This window comes from Euleptes europaea, chromosome 2 (assembly GCF_029931775.1).
Source record: "Euleptes europaea isolate rEulEur1 chromosome 2, rEulEur1.hap1, whole genome shotgun sequence".
Lineage (NCBI taxonomy): Eukaryota > Metazoa > Chordata > Lepidosauria > Squamata > Sphaerodactylidae > Euleptes > Euleptes europaea.
Genome location: NC_079313.1, coordinates 1,541,212 through 1,562,500, shown reverse-complemented (window position 1 = coordinate 1,562,500; position 21,289 = coordinate 1,541,212). Strand labels below are relative to the sequence as shown.

Sequence of the window (21,289 nt, the reverse complement as noted above, 5' to 3'; positions counted from 1 at the left end):
AGTAAAGGCTCTGTAAATGACACACGAACTCTTATTCTATAAGCCAGTGAATTTAGTGACAACAGTGAAAATATTACATACATACAAAACTATTAAAGGAAACTTATAAAAATAACTATGAGTACAATGTGATGCAATACAAAAATATATTACAAAAAAAATCAGCTCTCCTTTCAATTGGAGTCTAAGCTCCTTCAATAAGTTACCAAATATATACAATCTCTCAGAAGTTTGAAGTTTCACGCGCCTGCTAGGCTGCTCTGCTCTTAGCTGCTAAGAGCTGATGAAGCTACCCACGGGGTAGTGAAAACGCAAAGCATCCGGATGGCGTTCCTCTCCACCTATCGTCCATCATCCTTCTCCCTGTTCCTGAAGGAATAACAAGCTTATGAACAGTATAAAATTCTAAGAGACTGATAAGTTATTGAACGTGATAAGCCTATAAAATATATTTTTGTATTGCATCACATTGTACTTATAGTTATTTTTATAAGTTTCCTTTGATAGTTTTGTATGTATGTAATATTTTCACTGTTGTCACTAAATTCACTGGCTTATAGAATAAGAGTTCGTGTGTCGTTTACAGAGCCTTTACTATACTTTCCCCCAGTACCTGGAGGTTGGCCACCCTACAGAGGATGGGGAGCTCGAACACCCTGAGTAATTTCCCCGTAGCCTGGATTATGTTGCAGACTATTAGTATTCTGCCTCTGCTCTACCTGGGCTTTCCATGCAAAGCTGTTGGGCTTTGAGGACCGGGGTCCTTTTGACAAGGCCTCCCCTTGCTTCTCTCCGTAGCTGGCCCTGAATTGACAGAAGACCCCCCCCCAATAATCCCTCCCTCCCCAGCAGTCTTCCTCCATTTCAGAATCACTTCTTGAGATGCATCCCCTCTTCTCCCCTCGGCTCGACTTTATCAGGGCCACTGAAGATGATCGATTCGGCTCCCGCTGGTGACCAGAGAAGCATAAACAGCAGTTAATAAAGGCAGAGGCGTGCGGGGGGGGGGGGGCTGGGACCCAGGAGAGACCCATCTCTTAGTTCTGGTGGCTGGAGGTAGGCAGCCGCTGAACGGCTGGCCTTCCTTGGCGGGGCGGGGAGGCACTTGGGAACCCTTCTCTTTCCTTCGCACATCTCATCATGCCGAATGGCTGGAGATCCATCTGCCAGGCAGGCAGGCTCTTTTTGAGCTTCACGTCACGGTGGAACGAGCTGGAGAACGATGCAAAACCCACGGCTGTTTTGGAGCTGGGCTGAGCTCCCACCAGGTGCCTTCTTGCTTCCTAATGCGCCAGGGAGAGCGCACATGCGTCGGAGGAGAAAGGTTGAAGGAGCTGGGTACGTTTCGCCTGAAGAGAAGACTGAGAGATGCTATGATAACCATCTCCAAGTACTTGACGGGCTGTCATAGAGAGGAGGGGGCCGAGTTGTTTTCGGTTGCCCTAGAAGGTTGGACCAGAACCAGTGTCTGGGATGGATTTTGAGGTTTGGAGTTGCTCTCCAAGCTGGGCTGCATAGATGCCCAGTGGTTTTCTGTTGCCCCAGAAGGTCAGACCAGAACCAACGGGATGAAATTAAATCAAAAGTGTTTCTGTCTAGACATGAGGAAGAATTTTCTAGCAGTGAGAGCGGTTCCTCAGTGGAACAGGCTTCCCCGGGAGGTGGTGAGCTCTCCTTCCCTGGAGGTGTTTAAGCAGAGGCTAGATGGCCATCTGTCAGCAATGCTGATTCTATGACCTTAAGCAGATCATGAGAGGGAGGGCATCTTGGGCATGGAGTAGGGGGGTCACTGGGGGTGTGGGGGGTAGTTTGGAATTTCCTGCATTGTGCAGGGGGTTGGACTAGATGACCCTGGTGGTCCCTTCCAACCCATGATTCTATTCTATTCTAACCTTACTCTCCCCCCCCCCCACTTTCTCCCAATGTTTACGCAGGCGCATTATAAATCTTTCCTCCCTGCTTGCCAAATTCATATAGGGTTACTACTAGGAAAATGGGTGTCTGGATTCAACATGCCCCCCGGTTCCTTCTGTGATTTGGTGAAGGATGCTATTTCCAAAATGTAGATCAGAAGGAACATAACTTCTGTGCGGCTTCCCAGTCATTTCAGTAACTGGCCATGTTTGGATCATTCAAAAGCATCATGGGGCAAATGCAGTAAGAGCCATCCATCCTCAGGGGAGGGTGCCTGTTGCATCTCTGCATGAGTCACTGCTCTGGCTTGCTTACCATGAGCCCCCTGCTTAACTTTGGAAGAGGCTGCCTGATGTATGTCTGCCTGAGTCCCTGCTGTATGCTTGCCTCTTTCCAGTGGGGAAGCAGAAATGCAGGCAAGGAAGGTCCATCAAGGACACGTCTTTCTTGCTATTTCACACTGTAAGAGGGAAATCGAATTCAAGGGGGACTTGTGTGTTTCTAACGTTAATTCATACCTAACCCCGCCCCAACCAGTTCTATGAGGCAGGAGGGCCACATACAGCATGCTGGTGTCTCCTGGCAGGGCTTTGTGGGGAGGGGGAAAGAGCCCCTGCGGGGGGGGGGGGAGCTGAGAATTAACCCCTGAGCATTTGAAGGGAAGCTTTAGTGTGACTGTGAAGGGGGACAGGGGCTGGGGAAGGGGAGGGCATCTTGCCTTTCTTCCCTCGTCTGTCTGCCATTAGATCTTTTCTTTTTATCATGTCTGTTTTGTCTCCCCCTTCTCCCCTCTCATCTCCTCTTTTCTGCTTCCCTTCTCCCCCATCTCCTCTCCTTCCCCCACCACCATCTCTTTTCTCCCTTCCTCTCCTCCCTTTTCCTCTTCCCCCTTCCTCCCCTCCTGTGGCTCTTTCCACCTTCTCATCTCTCCCTTCCTGCAAACATCTCTCCTCTTGACCTTCTTGGCTTTCATTCCCCCTCAACCCACCATCTCCTCTTCTCTCCATTTCCCCTTTCCTCCCATCTCCTCCTCTTCCTCTCCTCCTTCCTCTGCTCTGCTCCCACTACAGTAGACATTAAGGAGACTAAAGTGTTACCCTGGCCACCGCCGGTGGGACAGCTCACGGGGACAGAGGAACCCCTAGATCCGGAAGGTGATGTCTTGTTTTAACCCTCCCCCCCCTCCCCAAACCTCCCAATTTTGCTGTTGTTCAGTTTTCCCCACCATCAAAATAGTTTTTCCCTTTCTTCCTCCTTCATGCATGGGGAACCCAAGGATGGAGGGAGGAATAACTATTGCTGGGGCAGTGGTTGCTTGATTCCCGCTTTGCAGGGGGGTCGCTGGGGTGCGGTTTTATGGCCAAAGCTTTTATCGGAAGGGGCAGACATCCAACAGATAGAGCTTCCCAGTCGAATATCTCTGTGCAGGAGAAAAGGCACAGGACCTTTTTAAAAGTTTGTTCATTAAGTTTTTGATGGCAGGGCATGACACCTGGCGAGGAACAGGATAATATCAAAGTCCATATGGCAAAATAATAGAATCATAGAGTTGGAAGGGACCACCAGGGTCATCTAGTCCAACCCCCTGCACACTGCAGGCAATTCACAACTACCTCCCCACCCACCCCCACCCCCAGTTATCCATACTCCATGCCCAGAAGATGGCCAAGATACCCTCCTTCTCGTGAGCTGTCTAAGGTCATAGAATCAGCATTGCTGATTCTCACTTCACATCTGAATGATGCTAGTCCTCATGGATCAGAGACAAAAATCAAGAAGAAAAAGAGGAGTTGGTTCTTATACCCTGCTTTTCTCTACCTTTAAAGAGTCTCAAAGCGGCTTACAATCATCTTCTCTTTTTCTCCCCACAACAGACACCTTGTGAAGTAGGAGGGACTGGGAGAGTTCAGAGAGAGCTGTGACTAGCCCAAGGTCACCCAGCAGGCTTCATGTGGAGGAGTGGGGAATCGAACCCGGTTCTCCAGATTAGAGTCCACCACTCTTAACCACGACACCATGCTGGCGGAGAAGGGAGTCTGCGTTCGTATTTTGCCCCGTTGATAGAAGGAGTACAGGAAGAGGAATCCTTGAATATTTGGGTAACAGCAGGCAGACAGGATTCTTATAAACTGCGGCCAAGTCAGGTTGTTAAGAGATGTTACCAGTACTGAAGAGCATATTTGGATTTTAAAAAGTTTTAGGGTGAGATTGGGGGCAGGCTGATGAACCAAGGGTCTGATTCAGGAGAAGGCAGCTTCGTGTGTTCATGTGTGTTCAATGCGTTACACCCCCCCCCAAAGCAGCCTGTGGTGCGATCATACGCAGAATTGCATCTGGACTCGTTTCAGATGGGGTTTTGCTGAGGGGCTCACGCGCACATTGCTAAGACGTCGCACACAAAAAAAAGAATATTTCCTGTGACTGTGTGTTCAGTGGTGGCCAGATTGCTTGGGAGAGGAGAGCAACATTTTTTTCCCATGCACGTAATTCGTGTCAGGGAGCGGAGAAAGGCAGGAATGAATCGAAAGAGCTGTGGGAACTCATGCATGGAATATTGCGACTGCGCACCATTCAGAGTTCTTACAAAAGAACCAAACAGAATAATGGAGGATTCCCAACGCATCAGCTGCTCTGCAGAAACAAGACCAGGTAATTTAGACCGCCGACATCCACTGAGAAATACAGATAAAAAACATTTTGAACGTTTCTCTGCTAGACAGATGAGCCGGGCTACAACCCCGCTGAGCCTTGAGAGTCAAGATGGTTTTATTTCAGAAGGCCAGGAGACTCAGCTTGTTACACTTCACTTAGGTTGCTTCTCCTTTTCACTAACGGTGTGTGTGTATATACCTGTGTCCTTTTTATGTGCTTCTGTTCTTTTGACTGTTTTTTTAGGGTGGCTGGTATTGTGGGCACCTCCTTTGCGTTACCATTTGGGCACCTTCCCAGTTGGAAAAGCCGTTTGTAAATAGCTTAGTTGTCTAAACTGTGGTAATCATACTTAGCGTTCAATTTCCAGAGCATCTCCAACACTTTCTCGATAATCCTACAACTCCCACGCAAGGTAGACTGATATTCTCATTGATCTACTGCATTATAGGTCGCAACAGGTGGCCGTGTTAGTCTGTCTGTAGCAGTAGGAAAGAGCAAGAGCACCTTAAAGGAGCACCTTAAAGGCCAACAAAATTACTGGCAGGGTCGGAGCTTTCGTGAGTCAGTATCTGACAAAGTGAGCTGTGGCTCACGAAAGCTCATATCCTTCTGGAAATTTTGTTAGTCTTAAAGGTGTGGCTGGACTCTTGCTCTTTTATATTGCACAATAGTTTGCCTAAGGCAACCTAGTGAGCTCGTGACAGAGCTAAGGGAGGGGCCGTGGCTCAGTGGTCGAGCATCTGCGTGGCGTGCAGAAGGTCTCAGGTTCAATCCCCGGCGTCTCCAGTTAAAGGGACCAGGCAAGTAGGTGATGTGAAAGACCTTTGCCTGAGACCCTGGAGAGCCGCTGCCGGTCTGAGTAGACAATACTGACTTTGATGGACCCAGGGTCTGATTCAGTATAAGGCAGCTTCATGTATTCATGTGAACCAGGGACCTCAGCTCTGGTTTTTAAGCAGAGTTTGTATAGCCGTGCAACAAAGGAGCAATTGGTTTCTTGGCTATACCCCTTGCAGGCTGCATGTCTGGGTTTTGTGCCACTTTGTGCTAGAGTTCAACATCCGTGCGAGCCGGTCGCCGCTTGCAGTCTGAAATGGGTGCTGCCCAAGAGAAGTGGCATCACTTGAATCTTTCTGTACAGATAGCCCAGTTTAGCCACTGAAAATGTGCCATATTTCAGCGTGGGACTAGCTACTGGTGTTCCTATTAACTAGAAATAACAACCGCTTCATTATAAAACGGCTTATTTTGGAGCAGAGCGCCGTAAAACTCTCCCTTTTCCTTTGTGGCCCTTTCCTCTCCCTGCTCCCCCCACAGTGCAGTTTGAGACCCCCGAGTGGGAACGGACGTCCTCGGTTTCCTCCTCTTCGGCGCACCTGGAGCGCTGGCGCCAGCAGAAACACCTGACGGGGAGTTCCAAGTTCAGCCGCTCCCAGAGTCCGGAGGGCAGCCCCCCTGCGGCGGAGAGGGTGGACCCCTCGCTACCACTGGAGAAGCAAGCGTAAGTGATGGGGGGGGAGACATGGGGGGGCGGCGGGGTAACGCACTGAGGCTCACATGTGTTTCGAAAACTTTTTGGGGTTAGACAAGAGAGAGCCCAGAGACAGTGTTGGACGTCAACCAACGAGGCTTGGGTTCAAATCTTCCACTCAGCCCTGAGTTCGAAGTGACTTTGAGACAGTCTCTCTCTCTTTTCTTGCCTCATCTGCTTCCCGATATTGTTGTGCAGATAAAATGTCGGGGGAGCCCCATTGGCCTGCCTGGCTTCCTTGGAAAGGGAGCAAGGTCTCTCTGTCATCATGACTGTATCATAACGGTAAGGTTCCCAAAGCCCCCTTTATCCAAGGGGGCAGTAAAATAATGATGTTATAAATTCAATATCATACAGCTACCACTGATTACTGGGATAGGGTCTCAGACGTATCTATTTAAAGAGTAAAAAGCTGATAAGCCACTTGCATCATCTTTAGAAGGAATAAAATCGTCAATTTGCAGTTGTTTTGCAGACCTCGTTGGAGAAAGCTGGCCTGAGTCCCTCCTCCGTTTTCTTTTCCGTCTCAGGCGCGGGCTCGTGGTTTACAACCATAGCAAAGATAAGTCCTGCTGAAGTACAGGAAATTAATTACCTGGGACCGCTAGAAATAAACAGCAACCTCTCCAATTAAAATTAAACTAAAATGAGATAAAATAAATGCTAAATTTCTAAAATTCTGGCAGGAGAACATGACTCAGCAGCATGCCGGTCGCTGTCTTGAGCCCCTTCCTACTAGGGTAGGGTCTGGTTTTCTATTGTCGTTCCCAGTTTTTGTTCTTTGAGGCCAAATGCAACAAGAGGATCCAGACCGGGACCGTGGTCCAGGGAGATGTCAGCCTTCCCCTTCCTCCGAGTCCTCCTTTCCTGACCCAAATCGGCCTCGGGGGTGCCGCGTTCAAATGTGGCTGGTGTCGCTTTCTAGAATCATCAGCCTTCAGGGTTCAGGCTCGCTCCTCATCTTTAGGACTTAAAGTTCTGATGAAGGAAGAGGACCTCTTGCCTCGCGTGTTTATCTGTGGAAATGTTCGCGCATGAATACGAAGGTACCACGTTGGGCAAGTTGGTCGCTTATTCTCGTTGGTGGATTTCCCAACGTGACCGGATAGCTATGTTTTTCCAGCGTGTCTTGAAGTAAAACACTCCTTTTGCCTTTAAATGAGGCCACAACAAAGAGAACAGCAGAGCATTCAGTGAGGTGTGTGGATTAGAATCACTGAGGTCCGGGTTCAAATTCCCACCCTTCTGAGAAGCTCTCTGGGTGACCTTGGGTCCGTCACTCTCTCTCCGCCCACCCTGCCTTACAGGGTTATTGTGAGATAAAATGGGATGGTGGTAGGGTTGCCAGCTCCAGGTTGGGAAATACCTGGAGATTTTGGGGATGGAGCCTGAGGAGGGCAGGGCTTGGGGAAGGGTGCCACAGAGTCCAATTGCCAAGCGGCCACTTTCTCCAGGGGAACTGATCTCTGTCGCCTGGAGATCAGTTGTAATAGCGGGAGATCTCCAGCCACCACCTGGAGGTTAGTAATCAAACAAGGGCTACAAGTACAAAACAGGAGTATGAGGAATCAAAACTACGCACTTGTACAATTCACAATTCAGGTACATTCACTTTCTATTATCCAAAATGGTAATGCATAAGTAAATAGTCCAAATGGTAATAATCCAATGCAAAACGGAATAATATTCAACCGCTTTGAATATTATTCCGTTTTGCATTGGATTATTACCATTTGGACTATTTACTTATGCATTACCATTTTGGATAATAGAAAGTGAATGTACCTGATTACCTTTGTATATACACTCAATTTTGTATGATGAATTGTGCACAACACGTCCTTGCTCTGGATTTTTATCCTTTGGATAGTGTTATTGTGAGGTTTTCCTCAATATATTTGTGATTGCAGTTGCAGTGTATGTGCTTTATTAAGCTTTGTACAAGTGCATAGTTTTGATTCCTCACCACCTGGAGGTTGGCAACCCTAGATAGAGGGTAAAATCATGTGTACCATCCAGATCTCCTTGGAAGAAGAATTCAGACAGCTGCCTTTTTCATTAAAAACATTAAAGGTATCTGAGATATCTTTCAAGGTAAGGATGAAACGAAACCATGTTATTATGAACGCTGTGTTATTAATTATATTCCATTTCTATAGCATAAGCAGAAAAGATGTCCCCTGCCAGCAAGTTTACAATCCAGTTTTCGGATTTGACCTTTTTCCTCAGGCTGGCTGTGGAGAGAACAGTTCTTTCACAACAAGAGTGGGGAGGGAGAAAGAGGGGGGAGCGTATTTTGTCCGGCAAGCGGCCGTCAAATGCTTTCAGCCCTCGAACGGTAAAGGCCTCCGTTAAAACCGGGCTTCGTGCCAAAGCCCTCCATTTACACTGCGGCGCATGAGGACAGAGCGTTTGTAAGAGGCGCAAAATGCAAACAGAAAGGATCGTGGGTTGCCCATTGCAGGCGCGTCGCCCTGTGCCAAGGGGCGAGTGCCAATTGCTTTCCGTTCCTGTGAATTAAAACAGTTGGCCGCAGATGCTCTGAGTCCTTGTTTCCTGCTAATGCGAGGGGACGGCTGGTGGAAGGGCTCGCAAGCACTGCTGCGCTGTTCTCAGGACCCGCTCAGAGACGTTTGGACTTGCCCTCCCGGCCCTGCGCTGTGTTCCCTCAACTGTCTGAGCTGCAATGATTGGTTATGCCGGACAGGGCCTTCTCCACAGTGGCACCAGGTACAGCTGCCAACTCTGAGGTGGGCTATTCCTAGAATGGGGCTTGGGAATAGGGCTGCCAACCTCCAGGTAATAGCAGGAAATCTCCTGCTGTTACAACTGCTCTCCAGCCGACAGAGATCAGTTCACCTGGAGAAAACGGCCGCTTTGGCCATTGGACTCTATGGCATTGAAGTCCCTCTTCTCCCCAAACCCCGCCCTCCTTAGGCTCCGCCTAGGGCTGCCAGGTCCCTCTTCGCCACCGGTGGGAGGTTTTGGGACAGAGCCTGAAGAGGGTGGGGTTTGGGTAGAGGAGGGACTTTGATGCCCTAGAGTCCAGTTGCCAAAGGGTCATTTTTCTCCTGGTGAACAGATCTCTATCAGCTGGAGATCGGTTGTAATAGCAAGAGATCTCCAGCTAGTGCCTGGAGGTTGGCAACCCTAATGAGAAAACTACTCAGGCACACTAGTGTTGCTACACAGAGGCAGGCAATGGCAAACTACCTCTGTTCCTGTCTTGCCTTGAAACTGCTACAGGGTCACCATAAGTCAACTGCAACTTGAGGACACTTTACCCACAGGTGTGTGCACAGAGAGGGAGCTGCTTTTCTGCAAACAAAAGACCAAAAACCCCATAGTGCGCTCCAAAGCCCTGGGGCACCTCTAAAGTAGCTCTTTGGATCCGAGCCACTGCATGTCAAACCAGCTGTCTCTTTCAGGAAAGGGTTTAGAGCAATGTTTGAGAATGCTGTGTGCTTTATTGATGATTTAATGCATGTGTTTTGCTATTGTATTTACAGGAAATGGTTGATATTTTAATTATTTTTCAGTCCTCGTAATTTTTTCTCATTAGCCATGTTATTGACCAAATTATCGGGAAGACCCGGTGCCAATAAATCATCATCCTGAAGTTGCAGGAAAACATCCGCTGATGGGCATGGAGGGAGGAGCTCAAACCCGCTATCAATTTTACCCTGTTGTATTATTACGAGCCTTATTTTATGGCCGTTGCGCATTGATTTTTCCTTTAGTTCAATTTTTCCCCAATCTGCCAGCTGCCTTGAGCATGCCAGGACAAAGTCGAGATGAGAACGACATAAATGAATGCATGTATTATAGTTGTACTCTGCTTTTTCAGGCAAATGTTTGTAAAGCATTTTACAGCTATTAAAATGCAGCCCCCCCAATACAGATCTGGCTACTTTTGTTTTTGACTTTGTGCACTTTTGGCTCTACGGCAGCCACTAGTGAGTCTTTGGGTTTACTTTCCAGTTCCGAGCCAGCCTGGTGTGGTGGTTAGAATAGGATCTGGGAGACCTGGGTTCAAATTACTGCTCTGCCATTGGCTTGGTGACCTGCAGCCAGTTGTTCTCTAGCAGCCTTTCCTACCTCGTGGGGTTGTTGTGAGGATAAAATGGGAAAGGGAAAGGGTATCAATCCACTAGACTCTGTCTGTCTATTTGTCTGTCTGTCTGCCTATTTGTCTGTCTGTCTGCCTATCTCTGTCTACCTGTCTACCTACCTACCTACCTGTCTGTCTTTCTATTTGTCTGTCTATCCTTCTATCTGTCTATCTACCTATCGGTCTGTCTGTCTGTCTATCTGTCTATCTACCTATCTGTCTGTCTGTCTATCCGTCTATCCATCTATCCATCTATCCATCTATCCATCTATCCATCTATCTATCCATCCATCTATCTATCCATCCATCCATCCATCCATCCATCCATCCATCCATCCATCCATCCATCCATCCATCCATCCATCCTGCCAATACAATTAACAGGACCACTCCTTCTGCGATGCCAAATGGAAAATACTATAACTTACCTTATTCAGATAGAGTTTGTCCATGTGATATGAAGAGAGTTGACACACTATTTTATATGATGTTGGAATGTCTCCAACACAATTCTTATCGCGATCAATGGATTACCCCTATTTTAATTAGATTACCTACCACCGTAACAAAAGATAAAATAGTCCCTGTTTTGCTGGTGGACAGAGATCCAAGAACAACATTGGTGGTATCTCTCCACCCTATTTTCTTTAAAGAAATAAAGGCTCCCCATTTACTGCTCAAGAACTTTGGGTCGTGGGAGCTTGAAAACGAAAAGGAAAGGACAATGAACAGGATGGGGCCTTCAATAAATAACGAGGAAGGGTAGGATAAAAACATATTCCAAAGATCTCAGAGGCAGGGAGTTCCGCAGGCTGATCAATGACAGTAAACGGGAGGAAAACAAGACCGCACTGGTAGGCAGAAGAAGGCAAAGGAGAGCAAGGGGGAGGGTTTGTTTAGCTCTTCTAGATCCCTTCATGTTTTGCAGCTCCTAAGGTGGGAGCTGAGATATTTCTATACAACAAGATACCCTGATGAAGCAAATTGCAAAATGTGTAGGGATCTAGAAGAGCTAAATCGTAGATTTGGAAGGGACCACCAGGGGTCATCTAGTCCAACCCCCTGCCCAATGCAGGAAATTCACAACAATCTCCCCCCCACACACACCCAGTGACCCAGAAGATGGCCAAGGTGCCCTCCCTCTCATCATCTGCCTGAGGTCACAGAATCAGCATTGCTGACAGATGGCCATCTAGCCTCTGCTTCAAAACCTCCAGGGAAGGAGAGCTCACCACCTCCCGAGGAAGCCTGTTCCACTGAGGAACCGCTCTAACTGTTTGTAAAGTCTTCCTAATCTTTCCTTGGTCTTCTCTTGATCAATGGCATTACCCAGAAGCGTTTTCCCCAAGCTGGTTGTAATTTCCCCCCCTCAGAACAACCTCCTGAGGTAAGGGAGGGTCAGGTGAGACAGAACTGAACAGCCCAAGGTCTCTCAGTGGCCTTCCTATCTGAGTAAGGATTTGAACCCGGGCCTCTCCCCTCAAAGTCGCCCCCGGTATCCCCTGGCTCTGTTTAGATCCAGCAGTAGCGTATATTTTGTGTCCTCCCTCCCCACTTAAGGAGGAAAGATGGGGACACTCTAACATGCTAATTTGATACTCTAACTGCTACACCACACTGCCTCTAAGAAATCTGCAGCAGGTGACATTTGTCTGCTCCCCCAACCAGGTGGTTTCACGGCACCATCAGCCGAGCGGATGCCGAAGCCCTGTTGACCCTCTGCAAAGAAGGCAGCTACCTGGTACGGAACAGCGAGACCAGCCGGAACGACTTCTCCCTGTCGCTCAGGTGAGTGGGTGCAGGTCCCCCACCGCTCCCTGGTCCCCCACCCCACTTTGCCTAGTTTTTCCAGAGTGGGACCTTGACAATCCCTGCTCAACGGCTAAAGCTGGGGAGGGGATGGAGCCAGATTAATTGCACCTGGTTACGGGGTCGGGTTGCCAGCTCTGGGTTGGGAAATTCCTGGAGATCTGGGGGTGGAGAACGCAGAAGGCGGAATTTGGGGTGGGGGAGAAGCTCAGTGGTGATATCAGGGCCCTGGTACTCCTTTGAGGCCGCCCTCCCAAATACTAGCCAGGGTCAGGGTTGGGAGTGTGTGACTGGCCCAAGGTCACCCAGCAAGCATCCGTGGCGCGAGTGGGGTTTGAACCTGGCTCTCCCAGATACAACACTTTAACCACGTTGGCTCTGTGGCTTTTTCGGTTGATGATAATTGCGAACGTGTCTCTCTCCAACCGTGGGGTGAGGACCACTGGATTAGTCATATGGAAGGGGAGACTCACAAAGCTGCCTTATACTGAATCAGACCCCCCTCGGTCCATCAAAGTCAGTCTTGTCTGCTCAGACCGGCAGCGCCTCTCCAGGGTCCCAGGCTGAAATCTTTCACATCACCTACCTGCCTAGTCCCTTTAACGGGAGATGCTGGGGATTGAACCTAGGACCTTCTGCATACCAAGCAGAGGCTCTACCACTGAGCCATTCCCCCACCCCTACATGAAGCTGCCTTAGACTGAATCAGACCCTTGGTCCATCAAAGTCAGTATTGTCTACTCAGACCGGCAGCAGCTCTCCAGGTTCTCAGGCAGGGGTCTTTCACATCACCTACTTGCCTAGTCCCTTCAACTGGAGATGCTGGGGATTGAACCTGGGACCTTCTGCATGCCAAGCAGATGCTCTACCACTGAGCCACAGCCCCTTCCTATCTGCCTTGTACTGAATCAGACCCTTGGTCCATCTAAGTCAGTATTGTCTACTCAGACCGGCAGTGGCTCTCCAGGATCTCAGGCTGAGGTCTTTCCCATCACCTACTTGCCTGGTCCCTTTAACTGGAGGTGCCAGGGATTGAACCTGGGACTATCTGCATACCAAGCAGAGGCTCTACTGCTGAGCCACAGCCCCTCCCCTCCACTCATGTGCCGTTGACCCCAGGGTGTTCTTTCTACCTCATTTGACCCAGCAAGCGGGAGGGGAAAAGAGATTCTCCGGTCTCGTGGGGAATCCCAAGAGGTGCCTGGCTCCAAGTAAGCAAACATTCCTCTTCTCACCTTATTGCACTGGGATAAATATTTGAACATCAGCTGTGGAATGGGAGGCAGCCTGGAAGGGGCCTGGCGCCCCCCTGCACTGCTTGTGAGGAGCGTGATGAAATATTCATTGCGCTGCAGCTGCGCCCTCACTAGTGCCGGGTGGGGGGAGTCATCTGAGCAAAGCCTTTGCTGACCCAACCCTTTCATGTGGATGGTGGCTGAGGGAAGCAGCCATGGTGGGTGGTGAGTTCGGGAACTGCTTACCAGGACCGCAAAGTCGGCAGGTGCCCACGCAATTTTTAAAAAAAATTTTACATGCTACTTTTCAGTGACACTTTCAAGGTGGGCTACAGAATACAGCTAATGTTAAAATGCGCATTTGAAACACAGTTTATCACCCCCCCCAAATGAAAACAAACATGAGTAGCAGAAATCAAACAGTCTGCTTCTGCAGACATGCAGAGATGCAACATGCAGCCTCCTTGTAGGCCAAAAAATTCCACTCCATATTGGGAGAGATTGAGTTATCTGCTCTTAAAGACTTATGTTGGAACTACTGGCCCCCGACTGAGGCATGTTGGAAAAGGGCAAGTCCCGAGCGGGGACTCATGCAGAGATGCAGGCAGAAGCCTCCTCCTCGGATTGGTACTCCCTGAAGCTATGAATGGCTGGCTTTGTGTCCTTACCATGGCTCCCCAGAAATTTTCTTTGGGTCCTTCCCCTTTCTTTGGTGCAGAAAACCATTTCCTCTGTCTGGTTTTTGGGGTGACATTGAGGGCGATCCCTGGCTTTCTCATCCCCTCACTCCAAAGTCAGATGAATCCCTTTTAATGGGGGTGGGGGGGAAATAGGGGTTCCGCACAGTGAGGTCCTTTTGGCCAGTGTTTGAGTTATCCCTCTTCCGGCTTTTTCTGCACAAAAATTACACATAAAAGTGTGTGTGTGTGTGGGGGGGGGGTGTTTTTTCCCTGTCTCCCTGGGTGGATCCCCTAGGGAGAGAGAAAAGCAAAGAGAAAATGCAGTTCTCATTTCCATCAAAGGGCCAGAGGTTTGCATTCGGAGTCCCTTCCCCTGCCCAGGTTCTTTGATCACACCAAGCCAATCGGCCTGGCCGGCCGGTCGCTTTCATCTCCTCCCTGTTCTGTCAGATCCGTAACATCAAAACGGCTTCTCCATCCGACACGAGACCCCACCCTGCGCCGCCCCCATGATCCCCCACCCTCCCCTTTCTTTGCTGTCGGGGGCACCGTTTGCTTCATCTCTGCCAGTGACCAGCACATGTGAAGGGGAGGCGTTTCCCCCTTGGATCCCCAGTTTGCGTGGTGTAGTGGTTAAGAGCAGTGGTTTGGAGCGGTGGACTCCGGGTTCGATTCCCCACTCCTCCACATGGGCGGCGGAGGCTAATCTGGTGAATTGGGTTTGTTTCCCCACTCCTCCACATGAAGCCTGCTGGTTGACTTTGGGCCAGTCACAGCTCTCTCAGCCCCACCTACCTCACAGGGTGTCTGTTGTGGGGAGGGGGAGGGAAGGTGATTGTAAGCCAATTTGATCCTTCCTTAAGTGGTAAAGAAAGTCGGCATATAAAAACCAGCTCTTCTTCTTCCTCTTCTTCCTCTTCCTCCTCCTTTTCCTCCTCCTCTTCTCCTCTTCCTCTTCCTCTTCTGGGACTTCTCTGGAAAATCAGTTCTAAGATTGTGCAAAAATGCCCGAATGATTTTGAGTGTGCCTCTGACAACCATGAGGACTAGGAACTTGTGTGTGTGATGTGGACTCCCTGTGCAGCGAAATCCCAGGTGCTTGGGATGTTGGATTTTGTGCCTCCCCACTCCTGATTTTTGCCTTCTGAACTTTCCACAGGAGCAGCCAAGGGTTTATGCACATGAAATTTACCCGGACCAAGGACAGCAAGTATATCCTGGGCCAAAACAGTGCTCCTTTTGACAGCGTCCCAGAGGTGATCCATCATTACACCGCACAAGAGCTGCCCGTCAAGGGTGCCGAAAACCTCTCTCTGCTCTATCCAGTTGCTGTTCAGACTCTGTAAAGCTACAGTTGTAGAGGAGGGGTGGCGGGGAGCTGCTTTCGATCCAAAGAGACTGGCAGGATGATTGTCCGGACTGCAGGGGTGTCTAGTTGGGGCGACTGACAGACAATCTTTCTCCTCTCCTTTTGGGATTCTCACATCATGGAGAGTTACATGATACTGCTCTCTCCTGTTTTTCAAGCAATAATGGTGCCAAGTTCCTTCTGACAAGCCCCCTGGCATCCCTTCCCCACCTTCTGTCTCTCCCAAGGTAGGCTGGAACTCTTATGGGGCTACCTGTCTCCAGCAGGCTAGTGGAAGTGAATGGGGGCATTCTCTGGGTTGGTCTAGCAGCTCAGCTCTTGCAAAGCTTATGTTGTTTGTGTGAAATGGTGAAAGAGGTGAGCTTTTGCCAACAACCTTGGAGTGGACCGGGGTAGAAACTTTGCATATGGGGCATTTACCCCTTTACCCTGAGAAGATGTTCCGTATAGTCCTTGCAGCTCACCTCTTGCAAAGTGTATCTTGTTTGTGTAAACTGAGATGCTGAGTTTTTTCGAGGAGTCGACCGGACCTGTGCTTGTCCCTTCTCCCCAGAGGCCTTGCAGACAGCCCCAATAGCACTGTTCTTGCAAAGATGCATGGCTTGCCTTAGAGTTGCCAACTCCAGGTTGGGACATACCTGGAGTTTTTGGGGTGGAACCTGGGGAGGGAGAGGTTTGGGCAGGGGACAGACCTCAGCAGTGTATCATGCCACAGAGTCCACCCTCCAAAGCAGCCATTCCCTCCAGGGGAACTGAGCTCTGTAACCTGGACCCCTGTTGTAATTCCGGGAGATCTCCAGGCACCTAATGTGCAGAGCAGCTGGACTCTTGAAGGGAGATTTGGACTAAGCAAAAGCTCTTCTCCATCAGCCATGTCAATTCTTGTCATATCTGAGGTTTGCTGTGCTCCTCTTCATGATTTTTCAGTTTTCCATCCCTGCTTGGGGGGTGGGGGGAAGCTGTACGCTTTGGTAGCCCCCCAAAAATATTGCCCTAGGGGTGTGCATTCCAGCAATCCTCTTCAACCTGCCACAGTCTATTTGAATGTACACAGCATCCCTCAATAGAGCTTTGGGTAGGCCAAACGGGTGTTCAGCTATGCCACACACCTGTGAAGCCCCAGAAAATGCAGAGGGGTTTCCAGAGCTGGTTTTGATTTCCACTCCCCCTGAACTTGGCTGGGGATTGAACCTGGGACCTTCTGCATGCAAAACAGAGGGTCTTCCACTGAGCCACAGCCCCTCCCCTAACTAGCAATGGAATGGCATCGCATCAGGGAGGAAAGGGCAATATGGAGATGTGGAGGCCCCGAGTTCAAATCTCACTGTGCAACGGCCCTTATACTGCTACAGGAAAGTCACTGAATTTCATCTTTGGGGTCAAAAACCCCAGTATCCAAGACAGTTTCTCTGTAATGTGGCTGACTCCACAGTCGCCTCCCCGACTCCACTAATAAAATTTGGCAGAAGTATTACAATTGGAGTGTATTTTTATAACAGTGGTATCAAATGGTGCCAAGGAAGGGGGAGCCCCAGCGCCAAACACAGATGAGGTGAAAAGGCTCGTGAAGATGAATTCGAGCAACCCTATTTCTATCAGTTCTCCTCCCCCCCCCCCCGTCATTCTTGCCATCTTTGTCACATGTTTACTCGGATGTCTGTGTGTGGGACCGTGTTCTGTGTTTTGGTGCAATATATGCCCCTCCCTGCCACAATGGTGTTGCCTTTGCATTAAAACTCTACAGTCCACATGTGGCTTTTTTTTTTCATTTGTTTATTACCTGGGATGGGGTCTTTTGCTGCCCTGTAGGGATAGAACCTGGCAGCAGCATTCTTCCCCGCAACTGGGTTTCTCTTGCACTTGAAATGAGTATGGGGGCCGAAATGCAAGTCTCTCCATGACTGTGAAGACTCCGGATCTAGACAGAGGCCAGGACACCATCATGAAAAGATCTGGTGGGCTTTGGCCATCAACAAATTGGGTATGAGTTCACATTTCATGTGCATGTAGGACTGAATAGTTTCTACACTTCTACACACAGGGAGCCAGCATGGTGTAGTGGTTAACAGCGGTGGTTTAGAGCGGTGGACTCTGATCTGGAGAACCGGGTTTGATTCCCCACTCCTCCACATGAGCGGTGGAGGCTAATCTGGTGAACTGGATTTGTTTCTCCACTCCTGCATGTGAAGCCAGCTGGGTGACCTTGGGCTAGTCACAGCTCTCTCAGCCCCACCTGCCTCACAGGGTGTCGGTTGTGGGGAGGGGAAGGGAGGGTGATTGTAAACCAATTTAATTCTTTCTTAAGTGGTAGAGAAAGTCGGCATATAAAAACCAACTCTTCTTCTTCTATAGTGCAATTGTGAAATATGCATGAGTCTGGCCATGTAAAGCTGCATTTGCTGATCACAAGCAAAACTTGAGATATTAATGGTGCCCATTCTCCTTTTTGCTTGGCCCTTAAGTAACGGTATGATTTTCCCTTAAGGCCAGCTTTTTACTCCCCTTACTTGGAGTGAAAAGCTGGCCTTAACTTGAAGCAATGTAAAGCATCTGCTTTCAGTGGAGGGGAAGGCAGTATCCAGGCAGCTGGCCATTTTATTCCACTTTGTTTCTTGGAAGGAACTCTGTGAGGGATTGGGGAGGCATGCAGAAGTTTAGAAAACTGGTCGCAAAAAATAGTGAATTAACTAGGGTGGCCAAGTCCCTCTTCACCACTGGTGGGAGGTTTTGAGGGCGAAGCCTGAGGAGGGCGGGGTTTGGGGAGGGACTTCAATGCCATAGAGTCCAATTGCCAAAGCTGCCATTTTCTCCAGGTGAACTGATCTCTATCGGTTGGAGATCAGTTGTAATAGCAGGAGATCTCCAGCTACTACCTGGAGGTTGGCAACCCTAGAATGAACGCATTTGGGGCCTTACATTGACATTTTCAGACAAATGGGTTTAGAGAAACTCTTCGGTACGCAGTTGTATCCTGCGGAACTCCTTGCCACTCAGTGGGTTGAATACAACAGAATCCATCTATCTAGTACATGTTTATTCCACTCCTCTTCCACAGAATGCAAGATGGCATGTCTGATTCTCCCTTACTCTTTTCCTCCTTACAACCACCCTGTAAGATAGGTCAGGTTGAGAGAGAGTGACAGCCCCAAGGTTCATGTCAGCGTGGAGATTTGAACCCGGGTCTACCAGACTGTAGCCCCGCCACTACATTGTACATACGCAGAGAACACGGTGCCCTGTTAAATGCTTGCTCCCAGCAGCGGTTGCCGGTTTTACGGCCTCTGTTTATGGCTTACCTGCAGCTACTATGGATGAAAATGGATCGAGGATGCTCCCAGCTGGCGTGAATCTTTTAGAGGGCTGTCGTTGGCTGGTGGGATTCGAACCTAGCTGGACCGCTCTTCTCAGCCAATTCTCTGCAAGGTGACCCTCCCCTTTCGAAACCTGCTTTCCTGTTTGCCTCTTTCGGCCAGTTCTCTCGAGACTGGCGGGGGCTGACCCAGCTATGGCAAGCAGAAATGTAATGGGGGAAGGGGAGAACGTGTGTACTGATGCAGACCTTTTTAACCGGCCCCCAAACCCCTCTTTTGGGGGGAGGCATTCCAAAGTGAGCCTGTACCACACAAGGATAAGTGGCATGCCAGGCAGCGGGGAAAACGGGCACCAAGGTGCCAACTCCATCTCCTTTTCCCAAGGACATGAGCCGTCTGTCTCACCTCCATCTCTGTGTCCCCGGCCCCCCCGCCCCAATTTGCCCTGGCTCCATCCCCAGCCTTGCCTCCTAGAGGACACCTGTCTCCATAGAAACCTGCAGTCCCGCCAATCGCATCTCCTGTCACTTCAAGGTGAAAGAGGCAGAGATCAGAGTTATGGCAGGTCTGGCGCTCCCTTGGCTGCCGCCTCCAACGGGCTGGCGCTTATTTACTGGCAAGGGCTGGTGACTGCGTGGAGTCTCTCCCCCACCCCACCCTGCATCTTTGCGGCTGCAAGAGCGGCGTGCTTTTTCTCCCACTGAGCAGCAAAACGGTACCTTTGCCACCGTAAGCCTGCAGGTGCCAGCAATCATGTGCGCCCAGCTTGAGGCTTCTAGCAGCTGGCAGAGGAGGAGGGCCAAACGGATCAGCAAGTTCTGGGTTTGAATCACAAAGCTAGGCTCGCCAGCTCCAAGTTGGGCAATTCCTGGAGAACTGGAAGTGAACCCTGGGGGGGATCGGCAGCCCATAGAGATCAGATCACCTGGAAAAAATGGCCGCTTTGGCCATTGGACTCTATGGCATTGGACTCCCTCCCCAAACCCCACCTTCCTCAGGCTCCACCCCAAAAACCTCCCGCCGGTGGCGAAGAGGGACCTGGCCACCCTAGCCGTAGAGTCCACCTTCTAAATTGGCCATTTTTCTCCAAGGGAACTGATCTCTGGTGCCTGGAATATCAGTTGTAATGGTGTGAGATCTCCAGCCACCACCTGGCGGTTGGCAACCCTAGATAGGTGGCATTTGTGGTCTGGGGGAGAACGGTTGCTACCAGCTTCCGTAGCAAGCCCACTTTTCAAACAAAGCTCTCGTTCTTTGAAAGTAAATACTATATAATTAGGGTTGCCAGGTCCCTCTTCGTCACCGGTGGGAGGTTTTTGGGGCAGAGCCTGAGGAGGCCGGGATTTGAGGGGAAGGGACTTCAATGCCATAGAGTCCAATTGCCAAAGTGGCCATTTTCTCCAGGTGAACTGCTCTCTCTTGGCAGGAGATCAGTTGTAATAGCAGGAGATCTCCAGCTACCCCCTGGATTGGGTTGCCAGGTCCCACTTTGCCATCGGCAGGAGGTTTTGAGGCCGAGCCTGAGGAGGGTGGGGTTTGGGGAGGGGAGGGACTTCAATGCCATAGAGTCCAATTGCCAAAGTGGCCATTTTCTCCAGGTGAACTGATCTCTGTCGGCCTGAGATCAGTTGTAATAGCAAAAGATCTCCTGTCACCACCTGGAGGTTGGCAACCCTAGGCGGGACCAAGCAGTGATCCAGGCATGTGGCAGAGGTGTCCACGGGCCGCAGGGTGCGGCCGTGGACACCTCTGCCACATGCCTGGATCACTGCTTGGTCCCACCTAGGGTTGCCAACCTCCAGGTGGTGACAGGAGATCTCCAGGGAAATCACAAACCTTTCCCGTAAGCCCAGATCCCCTGACTCATCTGTTCCTGCTCCGAAGGCATTAATAGCAAATCAGACCGCAAAGTCTTGGCAGGCAGCGGGGAGATCGGGGGCTCTGCTTCTCGCAGCAATTACATTTTGGATCGGCTCCGTGTTTCCAGGCCCTCCTTTTTAAGAGTTATTGTTTAATCAAACATCAGGGATGGGTCATAATCCAATCTGGAATTTCTCAGACGTCTCCCGTGACTTACAGTAAGTAAAAAGACAAACCAACCATCCACACCACAGAACCACCCAACCAAGATAGCAAATGAAAGGAAATATGTATTTAAAGCCCACGCCTCAGTGCGCCCCTGCCTCAGAGGCAGAGCCAACAGTATCAGGTGTCAAAACAGACGGGTCCTGGCCCAGATGAGTAGCTGTGGAGCTCACTGCCACAAGATGTGGTGGTGACCACTGTCCTTTCTAAAGCACGTCAGACAAATTCCCGGGAGAACTGGTCTCACAACAGCGATTAGCCGCGAGAACCAATTGGAACCTCCATGTACAGAAGTAGCTTACCTCTGAGCCAGCTTGGTGTAGTGGTTAAGAGCGGTGGTTTGGAGCGGTGGACTCTGAACTGGAGAACCGGGTTCGATTCCCCACTCCTCCACATGAGCGGCAGAGGCTAATCTGGAGAACCGGGTTGGTTTCCCCACTCCTCCTCATGAAGCCAGCTGGGTGACCTTGGGCTAGTCACAGCTCTCTCAGCCCCACCTGCCTCACAGGGTGTCTGTTATGGGGAGGGGAAGGGAAGGGGATTGTAAGCCGGTTTGAGTCTCCCTTAAGTGGTAGAGAAAATCAGCATATAA

The 21,289-nt window shown here is 49.9% G+C and overlaps 1 protein-coding gene across 1 annotated transcript in view; it reads left to right on the top strand.

Moving 5' to 3' along the window:
• The window catches only part of SHD (Src homology 2 domain containing transforming protein D), a 32,682-nt gene extending 17,399 nt beyond the window's left edge, over window positions 1-15,283 (top strand). The window contains exons 4-7 of the mRNA XM_056867516.1: window positions 2,985-3,068; window positions 5,884-6,067; window positions 11,877-11,996; window positions 15,092-15,283. Of these exons, the coding sequence (XP_056723494.1) occupies window positions 2,985-3,068; window positions 5,884-6,067; window positions 11,877-11,996; window positions 15,092-15,278 (575 nt within the window). The 3' untranslated portion in view covers window positions 15,279-15,283. The remainder of the gene's footprint in view (window positions 1-2,984; window positions 3,069-5,883; window positions 6,068-11,876; window positions 11,997-15,091) is intronic.
• Window positions 15,284-21,289: the final 6,006 nt, after the last annotated feature.